The sequence below is a fragment of the Salminus brasiliensis genome, chromosome 1 (assembly GCF_030463535.1).
Source record: "Salminus brasiliensis chromosome 1, fSalBra1.hap2, whole genome shotgun sequence".
Classification (NCBI taxonomy): domain Eukaryota; kingdom Metazoa; phylum Chordata; class Actinopteri; order Characiformes; family Bryconidae; genus Salminus; species Salminus brasiliensis.
In genome coordinates, this window is record NC_132878.1 from 55,513,136 (window position 1) to 55,533,814 (window position 20,679).

General features: G+C 41.8%; 2 protein-coding genes across 3 annotated transcripts; one reads left to right on the forward strand and one right to left on the reverse strand.

Moving 5' to 3' along the window:
• The first annotated feature begins 6,183 nt into the window (after nt 1-6,183).
• eif5 (eukaryotic translation initiation factor 5) lies at nt 6,184-13,430 on the forward strand. Its single transcript, XM_072682706.1, has 12 exons — nt 6,184-6,287; nt 6,770-7,045; nt 7,699-7,978; nt 8,069-8,150; nt 8,238-8,410; nt 9,737-9,848; nt 10,920-11,038; nt 11,426-11,587; nt 11,726-11,887; nt 12,147-12,311; nt 12,500-12,643; nt 13,071-13,430. The coding sequence occupies exons 3-12, from the start codon at nt 7,907-7,909 to the stop codon at nt 13,167-13,169; spliced, it is 1,290 nt and encodes a 429-aa protein (XP_072538807.1). The 5' UTR covers nt 6,184-6,287; nt 6,770-7,045; nt 7,699-7,906; the 3' UTR covers nt 13,170-13,430.
• A 134-nt stretch (nt 13,431-13,564) lies between these two features.
• On the reverse strand, nt 13,565-19,686 carry LOC140558640 (ectonucleotide pyrophosphatase/phosphodiesterase family member 5-like). Of its 2 annotated transcripts, none has more exons than XM_072682704.1 (4): nt 19,628-19,686; nt 16,828-17,687; nt 16,460-16,636; nt 13,565-15,041 (listed from the first exon to the last, which is right to left on the reverse strand). In XM_072682704.1, exons 2-4 carry the CDS (start codon nt 17,660-17,662, stop codon nt 14,566-14,568), a joined length of 1,488 nt encoding a protein of 495 aa, XP_072538805.1. In that variant the 5' UTR covers nt 17,663-17,687; nt 19,628-19,686; the 3' UTR covers nt 13,565-14,565. The 2 variants fall into 2 exon arrangements, with proteins under 2 accessions (XP_072538805.1, XP_072538806.1); XM_072682705.1 differs by lacking the exon at nt 19,628-19,686 and adding an exon at nt 17,988-18,011.
• Between the last annotated feature and the right edge of the window lie 993 nt (nt 19,687-20,679).

The following is a 20,679-nucleotide window of genomic DNA, read 5'->3' on the forward strand; positions in this document are numbered from 1 at the left end:
TAATCAAATGATTGATTATTTACCTGTAATTGTCCTCCCATAACTAACCAAACTATATACTGTGTGTTTCATGTCCCCAACTCTAAGTGCAACTATATTGTGTTAATTTACATTGCACTGCAAGAGAGTCCTGAGAGATTCATTATACACTATATATCCAAACCTATCCAGACACCTCATCTAATTAGTGCATTCAGCTGCTGTGTGTGAGCAATTGAGCATAAAGTAATACGCTAATCGGGAAAATCAAGGACATTAATGAAGTGTTTGTACTTTGTACTTGTACTTTACACTAAAGGTTGGAACAAGGTTGTGCTGTGAAGGTTGATTCCATTCAGGCCCACATGAGCCTAAAACCCCACCAGCCCAATGCTAAGTGTCCATTAGAGGGCAATAAAGCCCCGTTGGGCTGTAGAGCAGCAGAAGTGAGTTCTTTGCTGCCTTTCATGAAAAGATGAACAGTTTCTTGCATACATTCGACCTCTGCCCACAAATACACCCCCATTTTTCCCACAGTTCAACAGTACTCATCATTAGGAATCAAACATGGACAGTGTCTTTAGTGAGAAATAGTGTCTTTAGTGAGAAATAGTTTGAAGACAGCATGGCTGGTTTGTAGCCTTTGTAATCTTTGTAATCTTGTAATCTTAGTCTAAAAACAGCAATGCAGTGGTATTTGCAATGCAGTGGTGTTTGCAATGCAGTGGCTTTGTAACTGTAGGCTCATCATTAGGAATCAAACATGGACAGTGTCTTTAGTGAGAAATAGCGTTGAGTGACTTAGTGGTAGAACTGTAACAAGTCTGAAGGTGAGTGAACTAAGTAGTTATTTAAGTAGTGTGTACATATTCAGTGTACCAGTGTTGAGTTTGAAGACAGCATGGCTGGTTTGTAGCCTTTGTAATCTTTGTAATGTGTGTGATAAGAACCAACATTCAGACTAGAGGGAACAATCTCTTCGATCTCTTTTTCTAACAAATGTCATTCTGCCAGATCTTATACATGTCACCTAAAACGAAAGTAACATCACAGCCACCTGTCAGCATGATTCATGCCATTGTCTATAACGTGTCAGTGATCTCTATACCTCTGCTCTGTGCCTTTTCTCTCTGTCATCCTTTTCCGGACAAGAGTCTGACCTTTTTTTTTTACTTCTGGTATTGTGACTGCGGTGGTCTGCTCTGTTGTCATGGTGTAGCTCCAGTAGTACTCCAGTATGAGTCATGATGCCTCCTAAAGGTCTGCTAACTGTGTGTGACTCATGGGCCAGGCTCTTTTATGTCATTAGAATGGGAGCATGAAACATTGCTGTGGAGTGTGTACTGATCACTGGCTTCATTGTTAAGGCACATCTCGTATTCTCGAGCATCACTCATCACCCACTGAATGTGTATTATGCATGACTATCTGTGGTGTAATCTACTGTATATGGCAGTAATAAAAGCCTGTTTAAATGATCTTTCCACTTTTCTATACTTTTTACAATTTCGGAGTGGCATCAGTTTTTTTGAATTCTGAGTCTTATAGCACTGAATTTGAGAAGTAAAAATAGTTCAATAATAAATATTCTAAGTGATCGTCATTCTTATATGCTCTTACAATGCCTTGCGTTGACTAAACATGCTACAAAGATGGGGAATTTAGCCGTGTAGTTTAGATTTTCTCTAGGGGTGGCACAAGACTATCGAAACTATCATTGCGGTAAAGAATATGTCATGTGTAATGTTTGCTTATTCTGTAAACATACACAGTTTGTTAACGAAAAGTTGGTATGGGAAGGTTTCAGAGGTTCTTATAGATTATTTTAGGTTTTTACACAACAGGAAATATCAAAAAGACCTGTTGTTGCTACAGTTGCTAACTGAATTTCCTATTTCTCTTCCAGTTTCCTATTAAAATGCTCAGTAATGAAAGTTTTATTTTGCAATTCCAGTTGAGTTCATCTTAGGTGACTCCACCATAGACAGGCTACCCTTGTTATTATTCATTCTGTGCTGCCCTCTGGAGGACGTATGGAGGAAATGACCAGCATTCCTTTCAGGGCTGCCCCAGTAATATTACTATAATAAGAACTACACATTAATACAATAATTCTCTCTGCATTGTTTCCCTATTAAATATGCTCCATAATAGTATGCATAGTATACAGAACAGCCCTTAACTTCATATGTGTTGAAATGTGTGGTGCCTTCACATTTTGTTTGGCACTGTTGAGAATAAATCATTCAGATTTGTCATCTGATCACTGTATTATTGTAAAACACACTTGATTTATTATTGTATTATTGTAAAACTTGGCCATGGAAAGCACTACATATAGCAATAAAACACAGATCTTTTAAGAAAAAGATGAACATACTTATAGCCTAAAAACAGCAATGCAGTGGTGTTTTTCCACCAGATAATTTTGATATATAGAGTGGGAAACTACATTCTGTATGATGAAGAGGTAGGTAGGTAAGATATCCTCAGTAGTGTCTGGGTAGTATGCACACAAGGTGATAATCGATTTGTGAGGAGCATCCAAAAATGTTCCAATATTGCCTTACCTTTTGCATTACAATATTTGTGTACCCATAATAATAATGCACTCGAGTATTAAAAAGAGGCTAAAAACATTGACTATTAAAATAGATTTCATACTCTTTTAGTACTCTTTTTTGACACACTGTTATGCGGCTACACTTGCATCTTTGTAACACATAGAAAATAGCTGATCATCAAATGAAACAGATAATCAAATGATTGATTATTTACCTGTAATTGTCCTCCCATAACTAACCAAACTATATACTGTGTGTTTCATGTCCCCAACTCCAAGTGCAACTATATTGTGTTAATTTACATTGCACTGCAAGACAGTCCTGAGAGATTCATTATACACTATATATCCAAACCTATCCAGACACCTCATCTAATTAGTGCATTCAGCTGCTGTGTGTGAGCAATTGAGCATAAAGTAATACGCTAATCGGGAAAATCAAGGACATTAATGAAGTGTTTGTACTTTGTACTTGTACTTTACACTAAAGGTTGGAACAAGGTTGTGCTGTGAAGGTTGATTCCATTCAGGCCCACATGAGCCTAAAACCCCACCAGCCCAATGCTAAGTGTCCGTTAGAGGGCAATAAAGCCCCATTGGGCTGTAGAGCAGCAGAAGTGGGTTCTCTTGATGGTGGAGCTTTACCAGGACCCTTGGGATGAGTTGGAGTGGCATTTGAAATCCTCAATTAATCTTGCAAAATTGTACCTGACCTCACTAGGCGCTTGTGGCTGAATGCAATCAAATCTTGACAGCAATGTTCCAACATCTAATTTAAAACCTCTTCAGAAGAGCAGAGGCTGTTTCTGTTGGTACAATCCCCTATTAGTATCCCTCTTTTCAGAAGAAGCACTGCATGAGCAGGTGTCTACTAACCTTTGGACATGTTTGTATATTGTATAGTGTAATTCGTGCCAGTTGTGGAGTTGATTGACCTGGGTTGACCAGATTCACATGCTTCCTAACAGACAGCTGCTGGATGATTCATTCTTTTCCTAATATGCTGCTTCCTGGTCAGGGTCGAGGTCCTGACAGGGTGCCAGTCTCTCACAAGGTACCACAAACACCTGTTCACTCACACCTAAGGACCAGTTTAGCACAGCCAGTTCACCTATCATCTGTGTTTTTGGGAGATGAAGGGGAACTGGAGCAGCCAGTGAAAACCCACACAGACAACACACCGCACTCCTCACAGAAAGAGACCGGTTCGATCAAACGCAGGCCCCTGAAGCTGTGCAGCACTCACACCACCTGTGGTGCCACCATGCTGCCCCTGCTAGATGATAAATTAACATGTGTAGTTCCTACATTGTATCGTGAGCTCATATTACTACACAAACACGCTACAAAATGTGTTTACAAGTCCTCTGCTTATGCTGTGAACATGTTTGGCCTTTATGTGCTGTTGTCCACTGTGCCACCCGCTGGCCCATCAACAGTAAGCCTTTTCACCCCTTGTAATTCCACAGGTAATCCTGAGGGTCCATCCTGCCCGTTTGTTCTGAGCATTCCTGCCTCACTGGTCTGTGTGGTTCTGGCAGGAAGCCTTTGTTCTGCAGCAGGATGAAAACCTATCCAGAGCTTTCACTCTGTGTGCCAGCCTCTGTCCTGGGTAGCTGGGTATTTGTGCCATTACAAAAAGTGGAATGTGCTCTGAAAGGGGAGCTGATCTGAAATATGCTCCTATTCAGAAGCCTTCCACTAATGCATCAAACAAGCCCACCTATTTGAGTTATTACTCTGCCCACACTGACCACCTTACAGTGTTTTCCTTATGGATTTGAAGGCAGCTGGAACAAACATATTAGTCAGATCCTAAAATATGCAAAACAACCATGAAATGGAAGCCTCTACATTCTGATCTATACTTCCTACTGGTACCTCATTATCTGATATCCCACTTTCACCCTCAGAAACAAAGGCCCTGATTTGGCAGGCATTGTTTCCATTCTTCTTCCTTTTAAACCTAAAAGGAAATAAACAATTGGGGATTCAAGAGAAAATATCTCAGGTCTAGTACTTACTAACATTGTAAACAGTGTAGGGACAGTAAATGGAATACATATTAGGAAATTAAGTGCTAATATTTGGTCCATTCAATTTACAGAAATAATTTAAAATAAAAACATATAAAACATGTATTAAAATGTAGAATATGCATTCTACATGTTCTGTAGTGGGATATTATCTAAAGGGAGAAAAACAACAACAATAAAAATAACAATGCATTTTAATTAAAGAGAGGTGGTGAGAAGAGAGAAGGAGGTGGTGGTTTGGAGCTTCTGGATATGCTTGGTTGGAGACTCCGGTAAGAAGTGCAGCAATTGATATAATGAACGTTTAACTTTCCTTTATGTCCTTTATGAGCCACAACTTTCAGATGAGAGTCAAACCTGACACCCAGATTGGTGGTAGAAATGGCTAGAAATGGTCAAATAATATAGTGAACATTTTTGGACCTGATGTTGAGTTCCTACTAGAGCAGCCTGAGTTTAATCCATGTTTACGTACAGTAAATTTAATGTAGAGTTGCACACCAGCATAACATTGAAATGGCATCCACAGTGAAGCATCTAAATAGTGACAAAAATGGGGCCAAGGACAAATCCTTGCAGAACTCCACACTGGATACAGAGAATGTCTGAGACCTGTGGTCACCTAGTGATAAGACAGGAACCACCTCGGGGTAGTCTTTGAGAGCCAAAAAATACCCTGTAGACTCTTGAGAAGAATATTAGGCACACCAAACGCAGAACTCATTCTCGTCAAGCCAAATCAATAGAGGGAACACCATCAAAACTTTGTCACCCTTAGAAGATGCTGTGTGAGGCTCAGTAGCCAGACTGGAATGTTTCATTAAGATGATTGAGGTCCTTCTAAAGCTAAGTAGCCACTACTTTTTCATGTACCTTTTGAAAAGGGTAACTTTGAGGTTCACCTGTAGTTGCCCAAACTGTCTGGCTCAAGTGTATGATTTCTTGAGGTGGGGATGGATAAAAGCAGTTCAGAGGACAGGTTGAAAATGACCGGTTTGAGAAGAGTTGTTCATCCCCTGCATTATCAGATGGTTGAGAGCAGGCATTCATCATTTAACTACTACTGTAGGCAGAAGGTTCCCACTTGCACATCTTTATTACAGATCTTCTATGGCATTGCTTATCACTGTAGGATCTAAAGCACATGGGAATGGGTTCATAATGATGTCCTCTGCACTGGTGAAAGAGATAAGAGGCTGTTAAAAGTCCTCGAAAAGTACATATTATTTCGTCATAGTACGTCATTACTTTTTAAAGACAACGTCACAAATGTTGCTACGGAGAAAAAAAAACCCCTCTAATTTAATCGGTACTAATAATTAATGCAATCTGTGGTCATTTAATCGGAGTGTGTGGCCTTCTATAGTGATACAGGCTTCCCACTTTTCGTCGTTTCAGCCTGGCTGTCTCCTTCTGTGAAGTTGCCAGTTTGGAGATACGAGGTATGTGTAGCTGGCTGTATATGTAGGCGATATGTAAGTACTGTGACGTTTAGTCAGAAATACGGTTGAGTTTTTTTTTCTTCTTTCTTTTAGGAGAGGTTTAAGACGGTCAACAAGACAGTTCAGAGCTGTGAGGCAGCGACACAGAGGCGAATCTGCGACGCTGAATGGGCGGGGAGAGTTCAGTGGCAGCTTAAAATTCCCAGTCACGCTGCCATAGGAACGCATTGTGGCGTTGCACGCGCTAGCAGGACGAACGTTCTAGAGGTACGTGTGTGTGTTCTCGAGCTGCCTCTTCCTACAACACACAGGCCGGCCAGCGAGCACTGTGCGTTCAAACCCTCCATTTAGCGACATTTTAGGGACGTAGGGTGCTTTTCTGGCGGTAGTGGGCAAGTTTAGCGTCAGCTGAAGTCTACCAAGTCCTACCATATGTTAGTGAGCTCAACGCTTAGCACGAGCTAGTCAGCTAGCTTACTTCATTCCACTGCGTGCTATCCAGTTCTGGCCCCTAGTTGCTCCTGGTACACCCGAGACGACTCCTCAGCTCATTCGTGGGCAGGGAAAACTGTAAGAACAGTGCGAGTGCAGTGCAGTTCAGTGCTGAGGGAGGGAGGTAGCTAGGTAGGTAGCTAGCTAACGGTGCGGTGCGTTAGAGTGTCAGAGCTGGTAGCTAGCACTAGCCCTAGCTTTTGTACGAGACTAGCGCTTGTCTTCTGCTAACCCATGCTGATTTCTGCTGGTTCTAGATTCCCCTGTTTTGAGGGCGTCTCGAGTTTTCTCTTCGGGGCTGTTTTTTTTAATCCTCTGCATCGCCAGCTTTGACTCCACGCAGTGCTGCTTGCTGTACGACCAGTGCTGCAATCCACCACCACCACCACCACTACCACTACCAGCAGCAGCAGCAGCCCCAGCGCGCATCCTCAACACACTTCGCTGCATCTCAGGGCGACCAGCGGTGTGTTTATGTCTTTGTTTTACGCAGTCGGCGAGTACCTGGACGTCAGGAGCTGCGGATGGGAAAGGTACGGTGGTCGTGTCTTATCTAACTGTATTCGTATTTTTGATGCTGCCTCGCGTCCCCCCTTCTCCTCCTGATTAAGCTGAAGTGTGCTTCAAAATGGCGCCCTCCTCTTCCTAGCTCGCTAACTCGTAGCTTCTGCCACAGCGTGTTTTTTTGGCCAGGAGAGTGACGCACTCTGCAGCATGCCGGACTCCACTCCGATTCAGTCCTCTAAAGTTTTCATAGTCCTGCCGTGCTGGAGTTTAGCTAGCTAGCTAGCTGGCTAACGATCGTTTATTCGTGTATTTTAAGCATGTGCACTTTCTAGCGTTTCAGTCCAGGAAACGACACGTGAGACATGTGGGGCTCTGACTGTTTGTTGCTGGACTTTGTCTTGCCAGTAAACTGTTTACTTAAGCACACTTCTTCTATTAAGTAATGCTGTAGTGTTTGACTGACTGGGTGAAAGTTGAGCTGGTTTGGAGTGAACAGCTGTTTCTAGGAGATAAGTGTTCACTCTGCCTTTGGGTGGGAGCCTTTTTTTTTTTTTTTTTTTTTCCTCTTTGGGTGGGATCCTCCTCAGTTCATGCTTATAAGGTGACCTTTATTAGCACAGTGTGCCCAAATGACCCCATATTGCTTGCTCATCTATGCCTTTTCTTTCTTGCTTCACAGAGCTGTTGGACAGCTGTTGAAACCTGTGTGTGGGGAACTTAGCCTACGAGCTTGCAGTTTAGAGCCAGAGTGGCCATACCTTTTTCATGTCAGAGACACAGTCCTCTTGCAACCGTTTATGTCCTCCCCTCCTTTCGAGACAGAAGAGACCAAAAATTGCCAATTCAAGATCTTCTCATCTTGCTGATAAACCCTACAGGAGGCAAAAATGTCTGTCAATGTCAACCGCAGCGTTTTGGACCAGTTCTACCGCTATAAAATGCCCCGTCTGATTGCTAAGGTAGGAAAGGCCTCAATACTGTATTACTGTCCCTGTACAAGTGTGAGGTCTTCTCAACTTCTGATTTTTGTTCTTTTTCTATCCTGTTAGGTGGAAGGCAAAGGAAATGGAATCAAGACAGTCATAGTCAACATGGTTGATGTTGCCAAGGCACTGAATAGGCCTCCGACTTGTAAGTCCAGCTTGAGCAACTTTAGGTGGCCTCAGACAGGGCCTAAGAAGATTATTAAAGCCGTCTAACGCTTAATGCTCTCTCTAGATCCCACCAAGTTCTTTGGCTGTGAGTTGGGAGCCCAGACTCAGTTTGATGCCAAGAATGACCGCTACATTGTCAATGGCTCTCACGAGGCAAACAAACTGCAAGACATGCTGGATGGATTCATTCGCAAGTTTGTGCTGTGTCCTGAGTGTGACAATCCAGAAACCGATTTGGTAAATATGCCCTGAACCATTACTACTTTTTATTAATTTAATTTATTATTATTATTATTATTATTATTATTATAACTCGTTATAGAAATAACCAAGTTCATTTTAACCTCCTGGTTGACCAGGGGGGCACCAGGCTAAAACTCTCTTTAGAATTGCTTTTAAAAGCGTAAACATTTGTGACTGCCCTGTTTGAATGTGTGAACTTGGTACCCTCTATGTTGGCAGCAAGTTTGTATGCATTGCTGAATGTGCAGGTTTCTAAAAGGTCACCCGGAGCATGTACCCACAAAGGTGGTTTTGCCCTATTGCCAGAACAAAATGGCTGTTCGTAAGGGCTGACCTGACACCTAAATTGTCGGTGGCTTCTGTAAACTCCTGGATTTCCTGGAGACTCTGCAGTCGAGCTGTAATTGAGATGATCAGTCTGACAAAAGGGGTCATGAGGATAGGCAGAAAACACATCACCCTAGTGTTTCTGCAGAGGCTGTGTTTTGTTTAATGCAGTGTCAAGCCTGGGTGTGTACATGGGAGGATTGAGGAGGACAGCCTCCTTCGTTTTGCAATACAGCATTCATGGCCTTGAACTGTCTCAGCAAGCTGGTTTTCTGCTTAGGCATGCTTGTACTGCAGTGGGCAAGTATCGTCCCCAGCGGTGACCTTTAGAAGTAGCCAGTGCTGAGATTTGGATCAAGAAGATATTGTTTACTCTTGTGGGTTCCAAGGCATGCTCTCTGAATTGCCCAGATGACGGTTCACAAACGAAGCCTTTCTTCTATTTCCTTGCCACTTTTGTACATCGTAAATTTCAGTGTTCAAAGTGCTGTTAACCCCACTCGCATTTATTCTGAATGCAGTTGTGGTGTTGCATGGAGCCTTTTTGAAAGTCATTTGTCATATCTTGTATATGGCTGCAAATTTTCTTTTGCGGAGTCAGACAAAAAAATGGCAGGAAAAATGGCAATTTGGAGATTACATTTCAGGTTTTGGAAAACTGAGGTGAGCCACTGAGACTGCATCGTTTAGCCACTGGTGGTCTTATTTATTGGACGTCATGCTACACTGTCATGTGGACAGACATAAAGCAGTTACTAAAAGGGTTTTTTAATATGCATGTTGTCATATGAACTTTTTTAAATATATATTTTTTATTTATTTATATTTGGTTAACATGTCTATGTGCAGGCACAAATATCCTAAGTGGACGTGCCACGAAAAAAAAAAAAAACATGTTTACTCTAATAGTATGGTTAGGGTATTTTGAGTTCTTTAGGACTGTAACTGTAGTTGAAGTACTAATGAACATGCAATTTTTAAATGTTTTTGCAGCACATCAATCCCAAAAAACAGACCATAGGAAACTCCTGTAAGGCCTGTGGGTACCGAGGCATGCTGGACACCAGACACAAACTGTGCACCTTCATTCTCAAAAATCCACCTGGTAAGTTCCGGTTTCTTTTGGTTTCAGTTTAGACTGCTAATAAGGAATGCCCTGATCCAACTTCCTCATACTGGTTCTGGTATCCAATGAGTATCAGAGCCTTAATAATGGCTCCATAATGTTTTGTTTCATAGTTGCAAACCTCTTGTACATAAACATAGTGAGGATTGTAGCATTTTATTGTTTTATTGTTTATACCACGGGTATGGATGCACATCAATATCCCCGTTCTGTTTGTGCTAAGAAATAGCAGAATCTGGATTGATTATGCTTGACTGGCAATCTGCTCAAGGTGGTTAGTATAGCTGCCTTTACCAGTCCAGTATACGTCACTACTGCTAATTAAATCTGACCTTAATGTAAATCTTGCTCGTGGAAGTGAAAGCGACAGTCTTTTGTCAGGTGAACAATGTGTGTGTCTTTCTTATTCAGTAACCTAGTTCACTGACTGTTTCACTGTATGCTTTTATGAGGCCTGTGCAGGTCCAGCTGAAACTGTCTGCAGAACCTTACTGCCATATGTAATACAGGAACTGTTGGTATGATTCAATTTTCTTGGAGTGCACTGCTTTGGAGAAATAACTGCAGTGGTGTCTCAAGCCATGGGCAGTTTCCTCATGGCCTTTTGCACCTTCTGTACGATGAATCTAGTAGGACTCTGCGCGCTGCACAGTTCTTCTTGCAGCAACAAAAATACCACATGCATGGGTTGCCTTGAATGGCCTGTCAGTACATGGCTGTATAACCAAAACAATTTGATCACAGCTAACTAGTGGAATTGGTGTGGTTGTGCCACCATTTTCTTTTTTTTTTTTTTTCTTTTTTTTATAATAAGAAATATATTTAAAAAATATATAATATATAAAAAATCGCAGGCTGTAAATATCCTACATGTTTAAGCCCTGCAGCTTTGTTTTTTGCTGCATGTGATTAAGGTTTTGTGCATTTTATTCAGCTTGTGACCAATCACACTAACAATATGCATACTTTAGGCAAGATTATATACAGACTTGCTAACTGTTGATTTATTATGAATTTTTCTTCTTCCCTGAACTCCCTGTCCTGGAACAGAGAATGAGAGTGGATCCGTCAAGAAGGAGAAAGAGAAGAAGAATCGCAAGAAAGACAAAGAGAATGGCTCCAGTGGTGGGGAGGCTGGAAACAATGACATAGATGCCCCTGATGCTGTGGTGAGTTACTGTTTCTCTCTATAAAATGTTGGAGTCGCATACTCTCTCATATTTAACATGCTGGATACCACTGGATGCTGCTAATGCAATAGTTAGTAAGGGTTAATTTGCTGAGGAAAAGCTGTGCTGAGAGAATTTTAATGATTTGTCAAACAATTGTATAATTTTAACAAATTCGATCACAATCACCTTGTGTGCAAGTATGTTGGCAGATGTGAATCTATGCAGAAGTCTTAACCAGCCTTTTGGTGTGCAGCACAAGTTGTCATAGGAATGTAGGTTAAGGTGCTATACAATAGTGAGACAAAATGTTTGGTTCAAACCAAGTTTAAAGCCAGACCATCCAGAATTCTGCAAACTTTTCCTGGTGTATGACACTGTGGGTAGGATGGGGATGATGACGATGAAGACTGGGCAGAAGAAACCACAGAAGAGGCCCAGCGGCGCCGCATGGAGGAGATCAGCGAGCATGCTAAGGGTCTCACACTGAGCGAAGACCTGGAGAAGACTTTGGAGGAGAGGGTCAACATGTTCTATAACTTTGTGAAGGTATGCTTGGAGTAATTTGAGGCATTTAGGTTTTGTCAAGGTGTATTGGACCATAGGGAATAATTTTTGACCAGGTTGCATGCAGTACACATACTCTGTTTGATGCCCCTCATTCTGACTTTTCTTCCCTCTTTACAGCAAAAGAAGGAGGAGGGAGTGATCGATTCAGTTGACAAGGAGATCCTGGCTGAAGCAGAGCGGCTGGAGGTAAGGGCAATGGGCCCACTAATCCTCAGCGAGCTGCTCTTTGACGAGAATATTCGTGAACAGATCAAGAAGTACAAACGCCACTTCCTCCGAGTGAGTACAGAAGCAGTTTCTGTTTTGTCAGTATCAAAATTCAGTAGGGGACTTGACCAGTTTCCCAAAGACTCTTTGCAGATAGCAGTTGTTCTTTTAGTTATTTGTAGTTCTATTAATAAACTGAAATCTACTCTATAAATAATTGCTGTGGGATTCAACTTTGTGTTTTGAAGTGAGGTTGTGGGTTTATTTATTCTCTTTTTTTGGGGGGGGAAACTTTTGATGTGTCCAACTAACGCAGCTATCTTGTCATCAGTTCTGCCACAATGATAAAAAGGCTCAGAAGTACCTATTGGGTGGTTTTGAGTGCCTGGTAAAACTCCATCAGAGTCAGCTGCTGCCCCGTGTTCCCATCATTCTCAAAGACCTATATGACTCAGATCTGCTGGAGGAGGATGTCATACTCGCATGGGCTGAGAAGGTAAAAATTAAAGCGCATGCTCATCTTTTGGAAGACCTCTTGTTCACCCTGTTAAGTTTTCTTTGGTGGAATGAGGTACTTGAACAGTTATGGAAATGCAGAAACACATAACAGGATTTTGTTTGGGAATGTGGAAGTGGTTCTACTGTAATGAGAAGATTATATCAGCGAGGACGTGTCTGTTTCAGGTTTCTAAGAAGTACGTCTCTAAAGAACTCGCCAAGGAGATCCATGCTAAGGCTGAGCCCTTTGTGAAATGGCTGAAGGAGGCTGAGGAGGAAAGTGAGGGCAGTGAGGAAGAAGACGAGGAGGATGATGAAGACAATGTGGAGGTAATGTGTTCATATCATCATGGCAAATGCACCTTGCGTATCGCGCTACTTCAGCACTCAACATGGTCAATGGCCCATCGAAAGGATTTAAACAAACACCCCAATCTGAAATGGCAAAAAATGCCTACTGTAATTAACTGTCTGTTTGAAGCTCTGAACAAGGTAATAATTCAAGACCGAACTTTTGCTATGTGGCAGTATGCCGTGTATCTCTGCATAGATCTGGGCATGGTGGCACCTGATGTCTAAATTAAAAGTAAGGGGCAAAGGCATGTGCCAAAATACTGTGATCATGTGAATGTGGCTTTGTTAGGCTTAAGCCTAGCCTTTTTTTTTTTTTTTTTTTTTTTTTTTTTTTTTTTTTTTTTTTAAATAGTGAAGCATTATTGTGCATACTGATTGTTTTTCTGCCACTCATTCTCTCAAGGTTGTGTATTCCTCCTCTGCCCGTGAGCTAAAGATGGAAACAACAAAACCAGAGAAGTCTGAAAAAGAAGAGGAGGACATTGATATTGATGCCATTTAAAAGTAATGAAGTTGCCTCGTGACACTTAGCAAAGCTGCTGGTGGTCAGATGCATGCCTTCACCATTTCTGCTCTTCTCAGCTGTAGGCCTGAGTTAGTACTTTGCTAGAAAGCCTTATTTTAGTCACTTCACGAGCCCTCTTGATGAACTGTTGCCATTCTGTTTGTATGCATGAAATTCTTTAGGCTGTAGGGCACAAAATACTTTTTCTTTTATCCCTTCCTTGTATTTTTTGAACTATTAAAGAATGTTTGCCAGTGACTTGCCTACCCGTGGCTTGTTTGTATGTTGTGGAGTGCTATCACCTTCCAACACTCTTAATTGGGTGACTTGTAATGTAGGACATTGCTTCATACCAGTTTCATCAGTAGAACACTGGACAAAGGAGAAATGTGCAAGTTGCACCAGTCTTTAATTCAAAGTCAAAACTTGAGACAGGAGTTAAATCATGGTGTCAATCTTTTCACACTACATTATAAGGAAGGTAAACATTAATTCTACTGAAGCATCTTTTTTTTTCCCCTTTAAGTTAAAGTTCTCTTAACTTCAGCCACGCCATAAAAACGCAACACTGCGAGCAACATAATGCATGAAGTAACTATGTACCAGTAACAACTACATCTATGTACTACAGTAAATACTTTGTTCCTTTTCTGTTTTGGCACCTGTAGAAGATTAGATCACAGTGGTTTTGCCCAGTTTGGGCCTCACATGTAAAGTTCTGAATCTGAAATTAGAAAATCAAAAACTTTCTGTTCTGCCACTAATTCGTACCAGAGTTTCTCAGATTAGTGGCTAAAGACGTTTGGCAAATAGCCTTTTTAAATAAAGGATTAAACACATGGGAAAATAGTGTGCAAAATACCGCCAATCTAAAACCACTCTGTTCACCCTGTTCACTTTCATTTCTACAAATCCTGATTAGCTTACATTGATCTTAGTGCAACACAGAGGCAGCTAATTAACTACCTGCATCATGTAAACAACAACAAAAAAACCACGTTACTCTGCCAGTTTTACAAACGAAACATTAAAGCATGTAGTCATTGCACTTCACCACGTGTTCAAGAAACTCTTGATGGAGAAAACACACACTGTATAAAAGCATCTAATTAAGAAAGATACCAATGTCCCTCAAAAGATCCAGAAAAACAAACATTCAGTAATGCCTTAAATATGAAACACCACCGCTCTTGAGAAGAAAACCAAACAGAATTAGGTTTCAGAATCTGAAATGGTAAAAGGTTTGGACCCTTTTTCCTTTTTTTGAAATAAATATATAGGCCACAGAAACTGAAAATAATGAGGTTCACCAGCAGAGGACGCTGTGGAGTCAGGTAGGACAGCTATAAATCTTGTTTCGCCTGTAACGTCTCTCTCCATATTGCTTGATTTACTATGCCTTGACATGGCACCACTGGTAATGACTTGATTTGGCAGTCAGGCTGTGTTTGACTGGTACGTGAATTAAAGCAACCTTGCGATCTTCCTGCAGTAAGGGCTGAGATATCTCCCTGTTGGTCAGTGGCAACAATGAAAGCTGCTTCTGCGTCACCTGCTTCACGAAGGGCACAAGGAACCCCACCACCAGGGCGGCACCCAGGAGCGAGCCCACCACCCAGGCATAGGATGGCTCCCTGGGTACTGGGCGCAGCGTTGGTCTGGGGGTCGGCGTTTCCACCAGGAGGTCCCGCACACTCGCCAGAGAGCCGTTGTTAGGCAGCGCCTGAACGCCGAGAATGTGACACATGAGAGGGTAGAGGTCAACAGAGCGCATGGCGGTCTTGGTGTAGCCGGTGCGGAATGAGGGTCCACGGGCAACAAACACCGGGTGCATGCTGCGTAAGTGGTTGTCATAGCCGTGGTTGCCCACTGTGAAGAAGGAAATCGACACACTATTCAATAACAACTTGGCACCTCAACCCATCTCATTAAATGATCATTAATTTTATTGCTCACTTTCTATAAGATCTTAATAACTACCGACCGTGTAATGATCAGCAACTTCATTCATTTATCTGTGTAAACATTTCCTCTTTACTTAAACAATATTAAGTGGTGTAATATAACTAAACCAACACAACTGAAGAAAAGTCTTTTTAAAAATCTTTATAAAATGTAATTAATAGAAATGTAATTTTCCTGTGAGGAAAAAGTTAGGACACCCTATGCCCTAATAGCTGATATTTCCCCCTAGGCTGAAATAACCTCAGTTAGATGTTTTCTGCTATGATCTACCAGTCCCTGACATCAACTGGGAGAGAGTGTTTCCCACTCCTCCATGCAGAATTCTTTCAGCCTCAGTTTTTAGAGAGATGGTCTTACGTTTTTCTCAAGCGTCCTCTGATACAGTAAAGAATTCCTAGTGAATTCTATATTTGAGAGCTCTCCAGACTCTGCTGTAGAAAAGCAACCCCCCAAAACCATGGCATTTCCATCTCAGTGCTTCACAGATTGATTGATATGGGTTCTTGTGCTTAAAAGATGTGTCTGGTTTACACCAAGTATGTCCTCTGTGTCCAAATAATTCAGCTTTGGATTAATTTGTCTAAAGTGTTCCAGATCTCCCGGTCTTGGTCTAGGTGTTCTTTGGAAAACTTTAGTCTTGCTCTGATGGTTTTTGATGAAAATCAAAATGTGTTAAATACGTTAAAAACGACAAATGTTTTAATGGGGTGTCCTATTTTTTTTACATGACTATACATACCAGTCTGCATGGGTCTTTTCATTGATTTCTGTTACAGGTGATAATGCCATAATGACACATTGGTTGTGACCTTAATTCTACCAGCTGGATTAAAATGATCTTTCCAAGAGTTCTGAAATCAAGTTTACAGCTTTAGTTGGGGTTACTGTCTCTACTGTTGTTGGAAGTTGGATGATCACCACCCCACCTCATCCCCAACTCCCCAACTTATCCCAAAAATATTGGATGAAGCAACATCCATCATTCCAGAGAGGACAGCTCCACACTTCAATGTTGGGGGCCTTATAACCCTCTAGCCCACACCTGGCATTAGGCAGCATGGTGCCAACAGGTTCATGTTGCTCATCAGCTCCAGAGAATCCTATTCTACTGGCAGTACTTCTATACAGGGACTAGACAAACGTGAAGTAGCAGAACACATTTATTAGAAGGGATGTCCACAAACATGCGGACATAGTTATTTGACTTTAGTTGTTATTTATATTGTTATTATTTATGCAGCTTTAAATGTTTATGTAAACTGACTTGGATAAGTAGATATTTCAATATAAGTGTTCCTATGTTTTCCAACACTGGTACTCACACATAAAGTATCCAGTTCTGTTCTTGACGACTGTCCAGCCTTCTTTGGCCTCGATAATAATAGGCATTATCCTGGCGTTGTGTTTGTAGTGGAAATAATCAGGGATGTCTTCTTTCTTGTACACAACCATGTTAGGATTTGCATTCTCCAGTGCATTATACACCTCCTCAAATTTGCCTGCAGGATAGAAAACAACAATATGCAATAATAATAATAATAATAATAATAATAATAATATTCTACAGTCCATGATTTGATCATCAATCACAAACTTTTTTATATGTAATCTAATAGCTGCCGAACTATTACTGCACATTAGACCCATGTCTTGTAGTGGTATGAAATGTGTGGACTGGCTCTAAACTCACCCTCTTTGGGCAAAATGCCAACCACCGGGCTCTTGTCTATCCATGTGTAGAGATCTTGACTCACGTAGGCGTCCAGCTCAATGACCTTGGCATGTGATATCTGTGTCATACCGTGGTCACTCGTGACGATGAGATTGACTTTGTCGTAAAGTCCAGCCACCTTCAGCTTCTCTCTGAGAAAGCCCAGCTTTCTATCAATGTCCTCGATGACCACATCCATAAGCGGGCTCTCTGGTCCCACGTTATGACCGGTCTCATCAGGCTCCTCCCAGTACAGGACCCCAAAATCGATGGGCTCTGCTCCTGAGAACCAGCTGATGAGCTTCTCTACTCGCATCTCGAAGGGCATGGACGCATTGTATGGCACATAATGGGTTGGGTAGGCTCCTCCGATAGCCACATCCGATCCAGGCCACATGGCAGCTCCGCTCTTCCGCCCGGCCTTCTGAGTGGTCACCCACAGGGGAACCGCCTCCTCCCACCATCGAGAGTCATACACTTCTGGCCCCTCCATGGAGAAGGAGCGATTCAGAACTGGGTCATACATTTCATTGGCTACAATGCCGTGGCTCTCTGCGTGCAACCCTGTTACTAAAGTGTAGTGGTTGGGGAAGGTCTTGGTGATGTAGGTGTTCTCTACCTTCTCCACCTGCACCCCTTCCTCCATTAGAGCGAGGAAGTTGGGCGTGGGCACCCTGTTCACATAGTCCCAGCGGAAGCCATCAAAGGACACCAGCAGCAGCTTGCCGTGCTCCTCCTGCCATGAAAGAAGTGGAAGCAGCAGGGCCAAAAAGCAGCTCAGCAAGCAGGTCTTCTTCATTACAAACGGCGGCATCTAGCTCTCTGATGTGAGAAGAGACCTACAGGAGAAACATTATTAATGACATACAGAAGCATTTGATTTACTAAATGGTTTCATATACTCATACAAAACAAGGAGAACACAAGGAAACTGTCCTTCCTCCCAGCTTAATAACTGGTTGTTGTTCTTTAGCAACAACTGCAATCAAGCAGAATTAAAGCATTGCAGTAAACACACACACACACACTGTGACAGGGAGCACACATGCAGGCACACAGCGTGGGCAGCCATTGCTGTGGCGCCTTGGGAGCAGAGAGGTCGAAGGGCCTTGTTCAAGGGCCCAAAAAAGGCAGCTTACAGAGTCTGGGTATCGAACCCACCACTGCCCCTATAAAGCGACATGCATGGAGACGACGCAGCAGTGGCAGGGACACACTGCAAACAGCGCTTCGGTGGTTAAAACGGTCTTCAGTACAAAACGATGACATCATGCAATGCTTGCATGATGAACTTGATCTTATTCCAGACTTAATTATCTCAATTCTACAGTCTTAACAATAAATACATAAATAAATAAATACATAAATAAAGCAGTGAACGTGGTAATTTGGTATGTTCAAAGTTATCATATCCTTCCGCCAGATTATAGTCCCTTAACGAGCAGCTTGTTGCTACATCACAGAAACGAGCCGCACTCACTGCACAGCCTGCAGCTCCTCCTCCCTCCAGACACCAACTCACTAAACTCCCTGAAACCTCCCACTCACAGCTTTTCTTTTGTTATTTTTTATTTTTGTCTTAATCATTTTAGGTTGGATTTAGGTCAATCTTAATTGTTTATTTTTTTGTGCATTTACCTTAATAATTGGGTTACAATATGATTATTAGCTATGTTTATTATAGCAACGGCGTTTAGCGGAGTGATATAGTGCTGGTGAAAAAAACTCTTGCGCGGCCGGAACTAACTGCTGTGCTAATACTGGAACTGGTGCGCCTGTTATTTTGTTCCCTCAATAAATGAAATGATCATAATAATAAAAAAAACTTATAGTATAGTTTTGAAGGCAATAGTTCTCCATATGACAACTCTGCGACCCATTTGACTGGATGACACACATACTGCGCTTGTGCTCCAGATCATAATCTGATGACTTGACATTTGTCTAGTTAAACAGTCCTTCTCTGTAATAAAAACCAAATGCTGTATTCATGTCGTTTTAAGAAACCTTGAAAAAAATACGACTCTACTGCTCCGCTATTGTTACAAACCTAATAACTTTTTTTGGTATACAGAACACGTTTTGCAAACAGTATACGTTATATATACGTTTCGGTCCAGGCAATCAAATGGACAGCAGGGGGCAAAGCATATATTCAAGAGTTCGCCTATCTGCTTAATACTTTTGCGATCTCAGATGGAGAAATGATATAAACTAGATGTTTGTGTAGTCCAGTCTCAGAATGCCACCATGCCTTCTCCCAGTGTTCCCAGTGCTTTCTGATCGTGGGCTGTTAACAGGTGCAGGGGTGTCTCTCATGTAAAGACATGCATGTGAACGCGCACCAGTCGCAGGGACATAACGCGCTACTAACGGGTCATTGGGGAGAGCGGAGCGCGTCGTTAAAATGCTCATCAAAGGAAAATGATGACATCATGCAATGCAGCGCAGGTACGCGCTTCACCCCCACCGTAGATCAAGCTGCATGCCTGCTGGATGGGAGCAGTGTGAAAGGCACTGATGAAATCATGCTAATCCTGATCTCTGAAGCGAGGTTTCCCGGAGCTCACACACTGGAGGAGCTGAGCCGAGCTCGTCTCCTGCAGGTTGTCGTTAGCTAGCCGCTCTTCTGCTCCAGCGCTGTGCATTACTGTACATCAGCTCTCCGGACAAATGCAGCAGCAGCAGTAGCAGCAGCAGCAGACTGAGGTCAGGAAACCGCTACAAGAAAAGACATGGAGGAATAAAAGAGCCGCGTGCAAACCGAGCAGCACCTTACCTTCCTGCACGAGCTTCTGTCTGCTAGGAGATAAGAGAGCCTGAAGCAATAACAGCTGAGGAGTAAACAGGAAGTCCCGCCCCTCTCACGCACTCACACACACACACACACACACACACACACACACACACACACACACACACAGCTGTCCTCAGAATAAAACTAAAAACTCAACTAAGGTTAATAAATAGTACAATAATAAATATATGTTAAAAATACATATTAGACTGTTATGTTTTGTGTTATTATATTGTTTTATTTAATTTATCTCAAATGTATTGTTTGTTACCATTTAGTTCAAAATATCAAACATTTATAACAATAACTTATATAAATACAATTATATATATATATATATATGTATATGTTGACTAGAAATTTGATGGGGAGAGAGGGCCATCTACTTGCACTCTCTCAGACTCTGGCTGCTGATGGCAAAGCAGCATGGCTCGAGATTTGAATACATGACCCCCGGCCATCGTGGCAACACATTAGGCAGCTGAGCCACCGAGAGCCTTGTATTAATTATTTAATACATACAAAAAAGTAATATTTTAAAAATAATTACATTTACTAAATATCTAAAAATGTATTGAAATGAAAACTAGTGACCTACTTACAGGTTTTCTTCCACTTATCCAAATTGGTTACACCTCCCAATACCTTCCTAATACCTTCTACTTCCATACAGTTGTTTGAATTGATAATCTTTGCAGTTGTTTAGAAATAGCTCCTAAAGCCATTCCTGTAAATCTATGTTCACCCTTCTCAGATCTGCACTGAGCTCCTTGGATTTCCCATTGTATCGTGTGTTGGCCAGTTCATTAGGTGCTGTCAAACTAATCATTTTTCTGTGGGCACAGACAAGCTACCAGCTGTAGTTAATCATGATCACTAACAGGAAGTTTAGAGGTCTTGGCCTTGGCAAGTTAAAAGACATTTTAGGAACTATTAGTACCACTGAATTAATAATCTAAGTGGGTGTATGTATGTTTGAGCCTATGTAGATTTAGGAAAACTCAAATACTGTAAACTTTGAGAACAAATTCTTG

Coding starts and splice junctions, on each gene's coding strand:
- eif5 (XM_072682706.1), top strand. CDS start 7,907: ATGTCTGTCAATGTCAACCGCAGCGTTTTGGACCAGTTCTACCGCTAT. Junction 8,411..9,736: donor ACAATCCAGAAACCGATTTG/GTAAATATGCCC, acceptor ATGTTTTTGCAG/CACATCAATCCCAAAAAACA. Junction 11,888..12,146: donor ACAAACGCCACTTCCTCCGA/GTGAGTACAGAA, acceptor TCTTGTCATCAG/TTCTGCCACAATGATAAAAA.
- LOC140558640 (XM_072682704.1), bottom strand. CDS start 17,662: ATGCCGCCGTTTGTAATGAAGAAGACCTGCTTGCTGAGCTGCTTTTTG. Junction 16,637..16,827: donor TGGCATTTTGCCCAAAGAGG/GTGAGTTTAGAG, acceptor TCTATCCTGCAG/GCAAATTTGAGGAGGTGTAT. Junction 15,042..16,459: donor CAGAACTGGATACTTTATGT/GTGAGTACCAGT, acceptor CCTTCTTCACAG/TGGGCAACCACGGCTATGAC.